The sequence below is a fragment of the Sander vitreus genome, chromosome 18, assembly GCF_031162955.1.
Source record: "Sander vitreus isolate 19-12246 chromosome 18, sanVit1, whole genome shotgun sequence".
Lineage (NCBI taxonomy): Eukaryota > Metazoa > Chordata > Actinopteri > Perciformes > Percidae > Sander > Sander vitreus.
Genome location: NC_135872.1, coordinates 11,056,210 through 11,071,186, shown reverse-complemented (window position 1 = coordinate 11,071,186; position 14,977 = coordinate 11,056,210). Strand labels below are relative to the sequence as shown.

At 39.9% G+C, this 14,977-nt stretch overlaps 1 protein-coding gene across 1 annotated transcript; it reads right to left on the bottom strand.

Moving 5' to 3' along the window:
* Positions 1-11,921: 11,921 nt before the first annotated feature.
* On the bottom strand, positions 11,922-13,421 carry LOC144533872 (voltage-gated potassium channel regulatory subunit KCNF1-like). Its single transcript, XM_078275446.1, has one exon. The coding sequence runs from the start codon at positions 13,419-13,421 to the stop codon at positions 11,922-11,924; it is 1,500 nt and encodes a 499-aa protein (XP_078131572.1).
* Positions 13,422-14,977: the final 1,556 nt, after the last annotated feature.

The following is a 14,977-nucleotide window of genomic DNA, read 5'->3' as shown; positions in this document are numbered from 1 at the left end:
CAATTTACTTAATAGATCCCAGTCTGTCAAAGCAAACCATGATGTTAATATATTCTGGTTATATTGATTTTGATCTGTGAGGCACATGATCTCAAGGTAAATGAGTATAAGAAACTTAATGATGAGTTTAGTCCAAAAAAGCCTGTGATTAAAACAAGAAATGTTGGAGAATCGCAAGAATTCAAAGCGCTCTTCTTTGATGTGTTTTGAGATTCTTGCGGTGAATTCTTACTCGGGCGGATCTGTCTCACTTGGTGTAGGTTGCAGCACAGATTGCAGCATTGTTTCAGTCGTGTCCTTTTGTTTCTAATGATGTTGAGCATGTGGGAGTGTGTGGGCAGTGCAATGGCTAAGTCTTCCAGCTGACCTCTGGGTGTGTTTAAATATCTCTCGCTGTCTTTCTTTAGGCCTCTCTCTCTCTCTCTCTCTCTCTCTCTCTCTCTCTCTCTCTCTCTCACATAGTGTGTGTTTATATCTTCTGTATGCTTGCACACCAATGTCTTTAAGCCTTGATCACAGTGAGTGCACCCCAAATGTAATTTACTACTGTTATAAAATATAACACATTGCCTCCTCTAGAGGCTGTTACTTATAAAAATTAAACCATGTTTGTAAACGCTCCCCATTAAGAGCGGAAGGAAAACTTCAGAGGTTTGATGTATGTCTTTAATTCTCCCTCTGAATTATATCCTGGAGGTTAAAGGTTGAGGAAGTGCTGGTATGATAATTCCTTCTGGATGGAAACATCTGTTAGGGGGAATAGTGAACACAGGCACGTTCCTCTTCCTTAATAACTACTGCTGCTCTTTGGGGCGAGACATTTAATCTCTGTCTGCTCCTGTGAATCCCCTCGGCTCTGAAGTTTGTAAGAGTGTAATGGTGGGCAGGTCATTCCTTGGATAAATGAGTGTGAGGCGTCCCTCCCCTGATCAGTATGGAGGAATGGAGCCTGCTCTCTGGCTCGCTGCCGTACTGTCAGTTATAATGATGACTGACACTGAAATCTAAAAGGTCACAGGCACACACTTAAAAATGGCCTTTCTCACTTGGTGTTGTAATAATGGAGACATGATTGTCTTTGAATGCTGCTCATTAGCACATAATAGTACAATAATTACTGACATTTTTCAATAATCAGCAAAAATGGGATTTTGCTAAAAAAAAAAATATATATATATATATAGTATATATTTTCTTCGCTTTTGATTTTTCAGTTTTTATATTATTGAATTCTGTTCATGTTGTTCCCTTTCTTTCTTACTTTAGCTCTACTGTACACCAAACAATTTTCCATGCACTCATCAATAAACTGTAAAACAGCATATTCATAGTGATAAAAAGTGTACTATTGTAATTTTTACTCTGCTACTTTTATAAAACAGCAGTAGTCACTTTGCAGACAAAAAAATGACATATTGAAAACCTCTGAGGAGCTCCTAAAACATAATGAATTGTTTTAGAATGATAACCAACAGTAAATAAAAAGTTGCCTCCACTTCATTCGGCTACAACATTAACATTTAGTTTGCTTGTTAAAGTGCCCATATTACGAAAAAAACACTTTTTCTGGGATTTGGGGTGTTCTTTTGTGTCTCTGGTGCTTCCACACGCATACAAACTTTGAAAAAAATCCATCCATGCTGTTTTGAGTGAGATACGGTTTCTGAATGTGTAATCGCCTTCAGTCTCCGGGTGAGCTGTTCAAAATCGCCACGGTTTGTGATGTCACAAGCCGAAACGAGCTGGCTAACCGCAACCGTTAGCTCGTAGCGTTAGCATGCTAACGCTTGTGCTAACGCTAGCATGCTACCTCGTTCTCAATAGCAAAGCGCTGCTACAACACACACAAGTTCACCATAATCTACAAAAGAACTACTTACATGTGCGCCCTCATTTAGAAGTCTCCCAGCTAATCCTGCCTAGTAACTGACCGAAGTTGTAGAAACAGCCTTTCTTTTACTGTCTATGGAGCTAGCTAGCTGACATGATCTACATCTGAGCTACTGCGCATGTGCGAATGCAATCAAAGATAGTACAGGAGAAGAAGAAGAAAAGAGGTCTCACTCTGTAGCTAAAACAGAGACCAGCTGAAAAGAGGATCTGCAGCAGTGAGAGAGAGCTGTGCAGTACAACAAAAATATGGTGTTTTTTGAAAATTAAATCATGTAAACCTATTTAGGTACAACCTTAAAATACAATTATGAACCTGAAAATGAGCATAATATGGGCCCTTTAATGCACCTGTATAATATAACACTCACAAAAGGGCCATTGTGCAATTTTGCTGATAATACTTTGAAGTAAAATTTAAAGCAATATGCTTATTTTCTTTATAACAAAGAGTTAGATCATAAGATCAATTGTAACATTACAACAATTAATCAGAAAGAAAGAAAATCCCAAGACAAAGTGTCCCCTCTAACAAGACACACATGCATTAATACACACATCTGTTCCCTGCAGCGGTGCACCGTTGTTCTTCAACCTTGATATTTCACAGGTCACCATCTTACGTTATGTGTGTTTGAGCTCAGGCTGAAATAAGAAAAGAGGTTGTCAGACTCATTAAAGCTTACCTGAAGGTGGGTGAGAGGAGTCGCACTGTGGCTGCCATCAGAAGCTTGAGGCCATTACCATGCAAGCACTTAACAGCTCCCACTGAGCACTTTATCAACTCTACCACGCTTTTTACCAGTGATTGACATTTAATGCCTCAAACCTGTGCTTGTTCAAGACCAGCATGCATTGCAGCTTACAGCCCTCATCTAGCATGTTCAATCAATTTTACCATAAGCAGTTGAAGGTGGGTGAGTGTGAAAAAATAGCACAATCTCATGCATTAGCCAGCATCTTCATTTATTATAATCCTACATACATGTTATCCATCCTCTTCTGCTCATGAATCATTGCTCAACAACATAAACATGGGGAAATGATTGTGCTGTTGCCTTTGTGCATTATCTTATTATTGGCGAAGAGAGCTGAGGCCATTCCCCGACTGTATTATTGGTGGTTGTAAATGGCCTCCCGTGCTCTCCCGGGAAATGGGCTATTATGAGGCTCTTCCTAGATGGACGATGTGTTTAACACCCTTCTACAAATCGAGCCTACTTTATAGTGGGAATAAAGGTTTCGATAGAGGCTCCCTCAATATCTCCACACATACAGACCACAACCATATATGTCAACCTTTGAAGAACTATAACAGTTGCTTGTCCATCAAAATCAGATGAAAATGAAGGCAGGGGTGGGAAAAGGTGTTAAGTATCAACCAAAATTGTCAAAACAACATTAATGGAGGACACATGAGAGATAAAGCATCAGTTAATGGATGTTTTCCCAGCCAGATACAGCTTGTTTTTTTGGCTTAAGACTGGGAAATAATCCTAAAAAGACGTAAGTAACCACTGGCAAGCAAGTAAGTAGCAAGTAGCAAGTAGCTAAGCGTAGCTTAGCATAATGCAGGGGGAAACTGCTAGTCTGGCTGTTTCTAGTGTTCAAACATATGCCTACCAGCACCTCTAGCGCTCACCAAGTAACATGTTGTACCTAATTTTAATCAGGAAATACAAGTGAATGAAGTAAAGATTAATGTTTATTATAACAGACGATATGTGATAACTGATAACTGAGGGGCATCTGCCCCGAGCAGCAGCAAGATAAATCCCCCCCAAGTAGGCCAGCCTCTAGTGGTGGTGGTGGCTGGTTCTGATGATTCTGATGATTCAGATGAATCTGATGATTTTGATGAATCTGCAAAGACTGGCGGTCACGGGGACCTTGAGGGCTGCATTGCCATATGTGACATTTTGCATTGAAATGACAGAGAGGAGAACAGATGTAAATAGCGTAACAGCCGTGAATGTACCACATGCATTACAGCAGTATGAATGTACTAAAGGCAGAGAGATCATATTTGAATCTAGGCATGTTTAATCCATACACAAACAGAAATGTAAAAATGAATATGTATGGTTCTAAGGCGAGTTATGTGCTGTAGGTATTTCTTGGCAAACTCTTTATGCTATGCTAGGCTAACTGCCTCTAGCTCCATACTTACAGGAATAGTTCAACCTTTTGGAGAATAAACCTTTATTTTCTAATGGAGAGTTAGATGAGAAGATTGATACCACTGAAGCTCCAGCCAGCAGACGGTTAGCTTAGTTTAGCATAAAGACTGGAAACAAGGGAAAAAGCTAACCTGTCCTTATAGCTTAATTTCAAAATGCTCTATGATGTTTCTAGCACGTAATTTACAGCGGACATAATCACATCTCTAGTATGTTGCTGTTTTGAAAGCAAAAGTCTTGATATAGAGCCCATGACTCAAATATAAGATTTACTTTCATAGCAGCAATCAATCTACTGCGTGTGGCGGTTACGTTTTCCGTATGATGGATGTTGCATTTTTGAATGAAACTTCACTGGGCGTGTCACGTTAGCCAGAGGCATAGACCCAAGGCTGCAACTACAATAATGCAAAGCTGTCACAATTTGACATATGGAAAAGACATTCAGTCATTCTGTGACAGGGACGAATCTTACATCCAGGAGGAGGTATAAGTATGATGGCACCCTCACTAAATATTGTTTTTACGACCCGCAGCCCTACATTAATTGTAATCATTGTAGCAAGCCACTGCTGGACATGGATATTCCACTCCATAAAACACCATTGTCTCTGGATGAGATAATCAGCAGTGGCAAGTGTATCGGCAAGCAGGTCAGATCAATCACTATGGCTTTGGTCTCTCAAGGCCAATTTCCTTAATGAGATGTCCATACATTTATCAGCAGACGTGACAAAGGGCCAGTACAACATGGCTGATGCTGTGAAATTTGCCCTTTGTAAGCCATTTTTGAAGTGGGGACCATCAGCAAAGGGCATGAACTAAGTGACTGAGAGGAAAGAAATAACAACTTGCAGCAGACAGTAAGCAGGCCCAGTTGTGGCTCTTTATTATGCAGGCAGTGGCGTCAGGAGAGCCGTTCCGTTTTTCTTTTATGTGTTCTTATCAAATTAATTTGCTAAAAAAAAGCCATGCAACAGATGGATGGATTTTTAAATAAACTGAGGCAGCTTAAACAAGCTTTGGCTTTGGACAAGTTATTTGAAGCCATCAGTGGACACAGCTTTCATAGCCCAAGTTCATCTGGAGACTGGCAGAAATGCAAAGGGTGTTATTTCAAACTGCCGAGGCCTGATCAAAGCAGTCAGCACAGCAGTAATGTGTGAAACCGTGCAACACAAAACACACCGCAACACAACATGAATAAATAAATCTGGATTCTTACTTTTAATTTACATATTTATGTTTGCCAAAAAAGGATTCACTTTACACTGGGGGACTCGGCCTAAGTGGAATGTAAAGAAGGGATTTCATAGACATTATTTTCCTGCCCTCAGTGAAGTTGTATCAAACAAAGCCAGAGGAAAATAATGATGCCTCACACTTGTGACCTTCACAACTAGCTGAATCAATATTTCTTCTTATTGACATTTTGAATTTAACTTTCACTTTCAAAGGAAAATTTCAAAAGGTTGAGTTAATTCGGAAGATCAATGAAACTCTTAGATCTTTATATTAATAGTGCATTCACATGCTTCTCGGATGCTCCTATTTCCCGAGTTGGGAAAGTCGATGTGTGCATGGACTTTAAGTCGTAATGTGGAAACAACATGGATGCTACATAGAAGATGTGTTGTATTGTATTGCTCAAAGCATTTAAACAATACACGTACAGCCGTTTCCAGTATTTACCTGACTTGTCATCAGGGTAAATGCTGATAATTTTTCTCACTAATCTAGGTCACTCAACATGGACAGCAACTAATTGTTACAACCAAATACCATATTGAAAATTACATGTGAGAAAAAACTGATATGCAATACATAAATTAATTAAAGTTATGGCTGTGATTTCTTATCCCATAACTGTATTCTACTCTAAAGATTGAATTACCAACTACAGAGTTAATCTCCTTTGATCCATGCTGTAAGACAGGGGTTTTGCATAGAATACTAAGCTATTAAACTAGCCTAATAATTGTTGGCATGATTTTATAAATCATGTTTTATTGTTAAGCATACGTACATGTGGCACAGTGAATCCTTAGGATTGACTGTGTATGTGGATGGCCTTAGTGACTACCTTACCTATAAGCCAGTAAGCAATGGGGATTAATATTTGCTAATAATATGTTGGATTCATGTTAAGACTTTTTAAGTTTTGAAAAAAACTAAAAAAAACAAAAATTAACAATAATTTGGTGGCCCCTCTGCATTGACTCTGAGGACCCCCTATGGATCCCGGACCCCATGTTGAAGATCTCTGCTGTAGGATAACAAAACAGGAAAACAATGTAGCCTAATACTTTTTATAAGCGTTGTAGTATATAACTAAGTTCCAAAGCGGTATGTTTAAATGGAACAGAACAAACATATTCTCAAGCAATAAGCTATAATATAGGGAACATTTGAATGGCTGCTTGCACTAAGGTCCACTGTGCAGGCTAATCAATACCTAATTGTTCCATATTAGGCTCCTGAAACAATAACCAACAAAACCAACAAAACATAATGAGAGAATATAATTGTTTAAAGTAATATAATGAGTTCATAAACATTTTGTTGCTCTCCTTGGTTTACTGTATAACATAAATATAATCGGACAGGTATTTTCTAGAAGAGAGAATCTGATGTGGGCTAACTTTCCCCCAAGCCTTTAGCACAGATACTTGGCTTGTTCTTAGAGCAGCAGAGGACTGGTAGAGGGGAGCCAGGTCAGTAAGCGTATTACGTAGGATCCACCACACGTTTTTAGTAGGCCACATCACCTCCTTGAGACTTCACATTAAACTGCGATGGCCCAGAGCCACCTGGTCTCTATTTTATATAAAAGGCACCGTTAACCCTCCTCAGATAACAACTTGAAAAAAATGAGGCTATAACTTAGCAGCTAAATCTCAAGAAACTGAGCTCACACTCAGACTAAAGGCAGTGTTGAACTTTCTTTTTCTTGTATATTCTTTTCAGGTGAATGATTTTCTGCAAAGGATTATTATGTCTGCTGAGGCCATACTTTGGTATGACAACTTTGCACATATTTCTTTATTTTCATCCAAAGAAAAAGGTAATAAACGGTGAGAACTGTTTTATAGCTAAATCACTTTTCTCATATTGCATTTGCAGATATATTTTCCTTTCCATTTATGAAGTCCAGGGTAATGTTACAGCAAACAGCAGAAGGCTGCACTTCATCCTCCCTGGTCAGTGTTTAGGTTGCAGAGGCACAACTGTATTGATTTCATTGTTTACTGAAACACTTCACATTGACATCTTGAAAGGTTATGTCATAGTCAGCAGCAAGGCATTGTATTTGAAACAATACACTGTCTGGGCACAAGCTTTTTGATTTTTCAAATGAAATTGTTTTATATTCTGTAGGTTTTTATGAATTTAACAAATAAACCCACAAGTGCAGATGTTATGCTTTTGCAAGAGAACACTTTGCAAGACAAAAATAAGTGATTATTGCAGGCGGGTTGCGTGGGTTCTATAATTTTTTTTGCTATTTTGTTGAAGGTCATGTAATTATTGTCATGCAATTTTATGTTGCTTCCTGCTTCAATCAAAGGGCTCCAGCGTGCACCTTAGCAGCGTTTTAAACATTCCTGTTGAAAGAAAAAAAGAAACTAATTTGCTCCTGAAACATAATTTTCTCTTCATCTGAATCTGACATCAGGGAAATTACCCTCTCCTGCAGCTGAAAATATCTTTCAAACAGACACATAACATTATGCACACACATTCTTATTCAAATTAATGTGTTTGACCATCTTCTGCAGAATACAAATCCATTAAAATATCCCATTTGTACCGTTTGAGGGGAGACATTATCTGCTTTTAGTTTGCAGATAATATCATCTGTATAATATTGTATCCATGATGTGTTTTAATGCTTCACGTTTTTGGTTTAAATGTCAGTCTACCACTTTGCTTTATAGGAATACCAAATTTTGTGACTGAAACTCCCCGATGCTGCAGACATTTTAATTTTCCTATTACAGCCACTTTTTAACAGTTGTAACGTCTGTTTAGGGTCATGCATGCACAACAGCTTGAGTTTGTATTGAACTTCCATTTGTCTGTACCATTTGTTACCTACTTAGGATTTCTCTATATTTAGACATGAGTAGAAGAAGATCCCTGTCCTAAAGGTCAATGGAGAGGGGAGCAGGGAGAGGCAAGCAGGGTCTCTATGTGTTCAAGCTCTCATCTAAATGGTTGCGTGCATGTAACTTAATACCAATATGACAGTACATCACCAGAAAACAATCTGGCGCTGGGAGTCAGCTGGATGGGACACGTGAGTTTCAGGAATCACTTTGACTACCTAAAACACTTCTGATGGCACCCATATTTCTAAGTAGATCTTCAGTGATACTGCTGGTTAATTTACTGTACGGTGTTGTACAAAGTGTCTGAGGGTTCAGGCAGAATGTTATACCGTGTTTATTTATAGCATCCTTTAAGCACAATCCATGATTCAACACTTAATGAAATATTGAAGTGTGAGATTGAAACAAACATAGCGTGCTATACATTGCCTTTTTAATTATTATTCTCCACCCTCACTGCATCTTGGCTTAGTTGTGGAATAAAAGATAATGTAAACACCATTAGAAAGTAATTTAATCGTCAGCTGGACAATTTAAAGAACTTTTCTCAAACACACACCTACGCAGATTGTGACACTTTTAGTCTGTTTAGATGATATAGAGAAATCTGTCTTGCACATACACATGCATCAGACATCTTTTTATTTAAAGGGTTGATGAGTCAAGTAAACATTTTGCCCACCATGTTTTCAGAATTGTTAAAAAAAAATAGACCCATCTTCATTGAAAACCCTGTCTCAGGATATAACGACTATAAGCATGAAAAATGTTTTACTATTTTTGCCAAGGCATAATGAGCACAATTTTGAGTAAATGCTCACGCCTCTTCTTAAATACCCACTGAATGTCACAAATGATCAACATGTTGGTGTAAAACTTGGTGATTAGACGGCAGATCACAGCAGGTCACTCCAGAGTAAATCACACATGGCTGAGGGTATATGGGTAAAGAAGTGTGTGTGTGTGTGTGTGTGTGTGTGTGTGTGTGTGTGTGTGTGTGTGCAATTATTAGTGTGCACTTCTAGGTGGTGGAGAGGAGGGGGGATGTTTGTATTTACGTCAGCGTGTGCTTGAAAATCTAAATTTGAACCTGAAGTCACATGTGTATTTGCATGTGCATGTCTGCTGGAGGAACATTGTTCCGTTACACAATGCACGTCTTTGACATTCCAGCTCCACCTGTCAGCGTGTACAAAGGCCTTTCTCCCAGGCTTTGACATGTTTGAATCTGCTGCTGGCCAGGAGAGATAGCAGAGTCCTGTATAGGGCATGTGTATGTGGACAGCCTGCAGAGTCCTGTCTGACCTCCTTCATGATCTTTCTCTCAGGCTGTATAACTTAGACTGGAGCTCAGTGGAAAACATCACTGAAGAGGTAGCACATACTGATACTAATCAAACAAACTGACATCTTGTCCCAATGACTGATGCAGGCACTTTGTCAGAAAGGCAGCAGTAAGATGTATCACTCTCCTTCATTCCATTAAAATGTGACTGGTGATGTAATCACAGTGCTTCAAGTTTTACCTTTTTGACTTTTACTTTCAGGTCCCCAATCAGGCCCCATTTTTTAACATACCTAAACCAACATAACATCTGCATTTTCATGTCCAACATAAAATATTGTGAACCAGGTTGAACTTTGAGCGCTTTGCTCGATGCAGCGGAACGCTGTCGTGGCGAGGCGCAGACCATTGGAAAAATGGGTTTCAGAGCGCAGTGGTGCCGTCGGGCCTTGGGTCTGAAAGGCCCTTAACTGTCTTTCCAACAAAAAAACTTTCAATACTAAAAGTATTACTTTTAACTATTTCAGCCATGTATCCATTATTACTTTTGGCTAACTATTGCAACCATTTCTAAATGCTCAAAGTAATGAAAAAACAATAGCTAGAAGTAGCCTAATGGATAAATAGATAACATAATTTGCTTAAAGTAACAGAAAAACAAATAATTAGCTAAAAGTAATGAATAGACAGTTGAAATGTCCAGCTGCTGCCACTCCAAGTGGTAGTGCAGTAGCACGAATGCAAACTTGACCAAACCGATGAAAACAGAAACTTCTTCTTCTTCTTCTTCTTCTTCTTCTTCTTCTTCTTCTTCTTCTTCTTCTTCTTATGCCCTGTTTTTGGTGGGGAAACCACATGCACAAGGCGGCATGTATTTACATTCAAGATATTCTGCTCATTTCATAAAGTGTAACAAATTAAGACTGGGCCAAGGAACACAATCTTGACATAAATCATCCCTGCAGGTGGCAGCAGAATTAAACCACCGACATCTAAGACATGACGTTTGAATTAAATATGTCAAACTTATGTAGTTTCTAAGGATTGTTCTATTAGTGCAGCAAGTTTTATGTCACTTCGACTAATGGTGTAGGAGTTGAGACCTTTCAAACTGTGAAACTTTAACCTTTAAATATAGTGCCCATTAGGCCAATTTAAGTGCATTTTGACAAACAGTATGACAATGCATCATCCTTTCAAGTTTCATCACAAAAAAGAGCAACAATGCATTTAGACACATTTTACAGGCAGACACTCCCTACTGATACTCTTACACCTTCTACTTATGTTGATAACCTGCTGGCCTGAATGCCATTTTGATGAATTAATGAAAAAGAGTCCTCCACATATTCATATGTTTTATTTATATTCTCATCAGAAATCCTTCTTTTCCACTCAGATTTTCAGGTTAGCCTGCACTCTAAAAAAAAAACAATTTCAAAGTTTAATAATTCAGCCATTGGGATTATTTTTGTTTAACCTCCAGCCTGTCGCTCCTTCCCCTCGCCCATAACTTGGTGATCAAGTTATTCCAGTGGACCTCCAGGAAGGAGCAGAGTGGTGACATCTGCTGCAAAATTCAAAACCATTATACAGTAGGAGCAAGTCCTGCAGCCAAGGAAACTTCTGAGGTCCTGGTGTTGATTACATGATCCTATCTGGAGCTGCAGCCTACTGACACAGTCACTGCTTTTACCATTCCTGCACAGTAGTTTTACTGTATATCTGATATATTACCTCACAATCATACAGTGTCAGTTACAGAAATTACTGAAGCTCACCAGCAGAAATAGCTGCTTTTATATTCATATACCCATCACCTCTCTAGTGTATTATGTGTCTTTATAGTGACCTCGTTGAAATGTATGGCATTATAAGTTTCCATCACTATTAAATACCAACAGGTTTCCCTCAGTTTTATTGTCATGCCTGTACATCCTTCATAAACCTACCATGGGATGATTTCTCTTTTGTTTTGCTGGAGGAGCTGCCAATCTGTATTATTAAAAAACAATCATTGTGATATACTGTATAGGCCTTTATCTGTACAGAGGAATAAGCTACAGTGCAGTCTACAGTATGAGTGTGAGTATTGGGGATAGCGGGGTTATATAAGAAGCTTACATGGGGGAATCGGTGTACTGGCTGTTCAAACAGAAGCCCTCAGCCCTACAGGCAGTCACTGCGCAAAGGCACAGCTCATCAAGTCAATATCTCACACATATGTCCATTTAATAGGCGTGATTCCTCAAATGCATTAACGGTCCTTGGAGAGCATTACTGCGGTCCTATTATTTCTACGAGGCTTTTTACAATCATGTCTCCAGTCATCGTGGTATTGTTAACCCTAAATTGTTCGGGTTATGTTTAAATGAGTCAAAAGTTAGTAATTAATTTGATGTGTTGTTTATCTTTTTGGTACAGTCTTCTCAGATAAAGCAATCTTCTAGGGGTTTATGAGATGAAATATTCAGTGGTCTCAGCTGTGCTTTCAAAGCTCGTGTCCATGCTGGGCGTCTGGATGCCTGCCCCTCCCCTGGGATCCTTGAGTAAGGGTATGTATGTGTCGCTATGACAAGAGCGCATGGCGGTGTCCCAGACCCCTGCACCGCAAACATGTTTATGGGCGCCGGGTGGAGCCTCCTGCTCGCCATCGCCGGAGCGCAGCGCCATCAGTTCAATCTCATGCTTGGCAGCGGTCTCCAGCACCTGTTGCTTGTTGTAGAACAAGACAAAATTGTTGATGATGGGGTGTATAGGCAGCGCTATGGCGATCACCCCGCACAGAAAGCTGATGGCAGCGTTACACCGACCTAACGTGGTCTTGGGGTAGACGTCTCCATAGCCCACTGTGGTCATGGTGATCACAGCCCACCAGAACGACTGTGGGATGCTGGTGAACAAGGTTTCCGGGTGGTTCTGCTCCATGGTGTAGCCCAATGCAGAGAAAAGGAAGACCCCCACGCCCATATACATTAGGAGCAGCCCGAGCTCTTTGAAGCTACTCTTCAGCGCAGATGTGAGGGTCTGGAGTCCAGAGGAATGTCGTGCCAGCTTGAAAATGCGTGCAATGCGCATTATGCGTAAAGCCTGCACCGCCTGCTGCACGTTAGCCAGCTCCATCACTCCGGTGCCGAAGGAGGTCAGAGTCAGCACCACGAAGAAGGGCATGATCGCCATGAAGTCGATGATGTTCATGAAAGCCAGGACAAATTTTGTTTTATTTGGGGAGGAGATTAGACGCAGGATGTATTCAATAGTGAACCAGCCGATGCACACCGTCTCGATGATCTCCAGAGTTGGGTTCTCTGTGAGGTTACCCTCCGAGTCCTCCACCTGCAGATCGGGGATGGTCCCGACACACATCACCACGGAGGAGACCAGGATGAAGATGAAAGAAACTATAGCGATTATACGCGCAGGCAACGAGGACTCCGGCTTCTCCATCAGCCTCCAGAGGCACATCTGGAAGCGTTGCCATCCTGCTGCAGACGGATCTCCATCTCGGTCCACCAGGATAGTTTTCACTTTCTCTGCGATCTCTGCAAGTTCATCTTCTACCTCCTGCAGGTGGCATTTACAACACTCGTCCAGAAAATCAGAGTCGATCTTCCAGAACTCCATCTCCTTCATAAAACAAATTGGACAGATGCCTCGTTTCATGTGAATCTCTCCATAACAATACAGCTCAATTATACACTTAAATGCTTCGGAGTCTCTGTCAAAATAAAATTCTCCTGTGTCAGCGTCGTAGTCGTCACATAGTAAAGATATTTCTTCAGAAGACTTAAGTGAACAGTCCACCAGTTCTGCTAGTCGGGTGTCCGGGTAGCGATTCAACACGTCCCCATACAACACCTGTTTCACCCCGCCGATGTTAACAACAATCTCGGTCTCTTCACTGGCTTCAGTGCCGTTGCAGTCTGCATACCGCGTCCTTTGGATCCCCCACATTATGTTGACAACAAGTCCGCCACAAAACAGCCCAAGTGATCGAGATTTTCACACAACTCTACTGTCAGACTAAACACAAGTCACCAGAAGCCCTGGCGCTGTGCGTAAAACCTCCAAAATCGTCTAATCTCTGTATTTAAGTTTGGGGAAAAAATATGTTTGCTCAGAGGTGACTGCAGCGTGATGTCTTCTCAGCTCAACACAGCCGTGTTTGACAGTAACCAGTACGACTATGTGCTCTGAGAAAGTTAGCATTGAAGTGCGCGTATTGTCAAGTGAGCCACTATCAATCCACAAGACTTCCGGTAACATTTTTCAAACAAAATCCTTACTGACCAAGTTTTTTTTGCTGCACCACCAAACAGGCTTTAATGCATTTAAGCCCTTTAATAAAAAAGGAACGTGTAGCTCCAGATGATCTAGCAGTTAATAATCAGTCAATGTGTAATACTTAACAAATGTGCTCTTACAACGCTGCTCAATGCCAACCTTTCTTATAACTTGTATTCTAGTAGTTGTCATTATCTCTTGTTTGTTTGTTTATACACTTCGCACCTGTGTCACCAACCTGGTGATTAATTACCTTACATTAAAAACCTTAAGAACAACCTTAAGAACATAATATCATAAGTTGTTGTATGTGTGTAATTATTTAAAAAATAAAAATAAAAGAACAATATGTAGCCTTTACAAACCAAAAAAGGATTTAAATATTATAATAAATAAATAGAATAAATTATATCAAAAGGGGAAATCTATATGGGTTAGGGCTAGTTATATTGGCAACATTATCAATATATTGTCCAAAGATCAAGATATAGCACTTTAAATAACTAAAGGAGGAAAACAATAAGTTTAAACAAATGGAGGAAATCTAATTAAATACATTGTAGGCCCTGTAAATCAGATGTTTTAACAATATAATGTAGCACAGTCTATGCTTTTATTTTTAAGGCTATCTCCGTGTCTTCCGCTCGCGCTCTCTCTCTCTCTGTGTGGTTGTGTTGACGCAGCGCAGTGCAGCCAGGCGCAGCACATCATAAATCTCCGCTGCATGTAATAAATTGTGAAGTAGCAAACAGGGAAATCAAGGACACGCACTTCGTTGGGTGTCCATGGCAGTTCGAAGAACAACAATTAGTTAAAGGTAATCGAATAACAGCCATTAGGCCTACACTAGAATCCTAAATCATCCTCTCTCTTTTTCTTTTTACAACAATAGCCTTTACAATCTTTGTTTCATACAGAAAGACGCATTATCCATCATCCATTTTGAATGTATTATAGGATGTCACCAAATTACCCAGACGAAATAGATTTAGGCTAAGTAATAATCACTTAATCTGGGAGAGAAAATAGGCTTTATAAATATACGTTATATTGCTCTTCAGTGTTGTCAAGTGATCGTGATGGTTGAGGATTAAAAGTAGGCTACTGCCATCAGTGAGAGCATGACATTTTTTTTTTGGGGGGGGGGAGGGGGGGAGAGAGAGGGTTCTGAGGCTATTTTCAAACATTAATCTGCAGAATACAATTTCTAACAATTTGTAATCTGA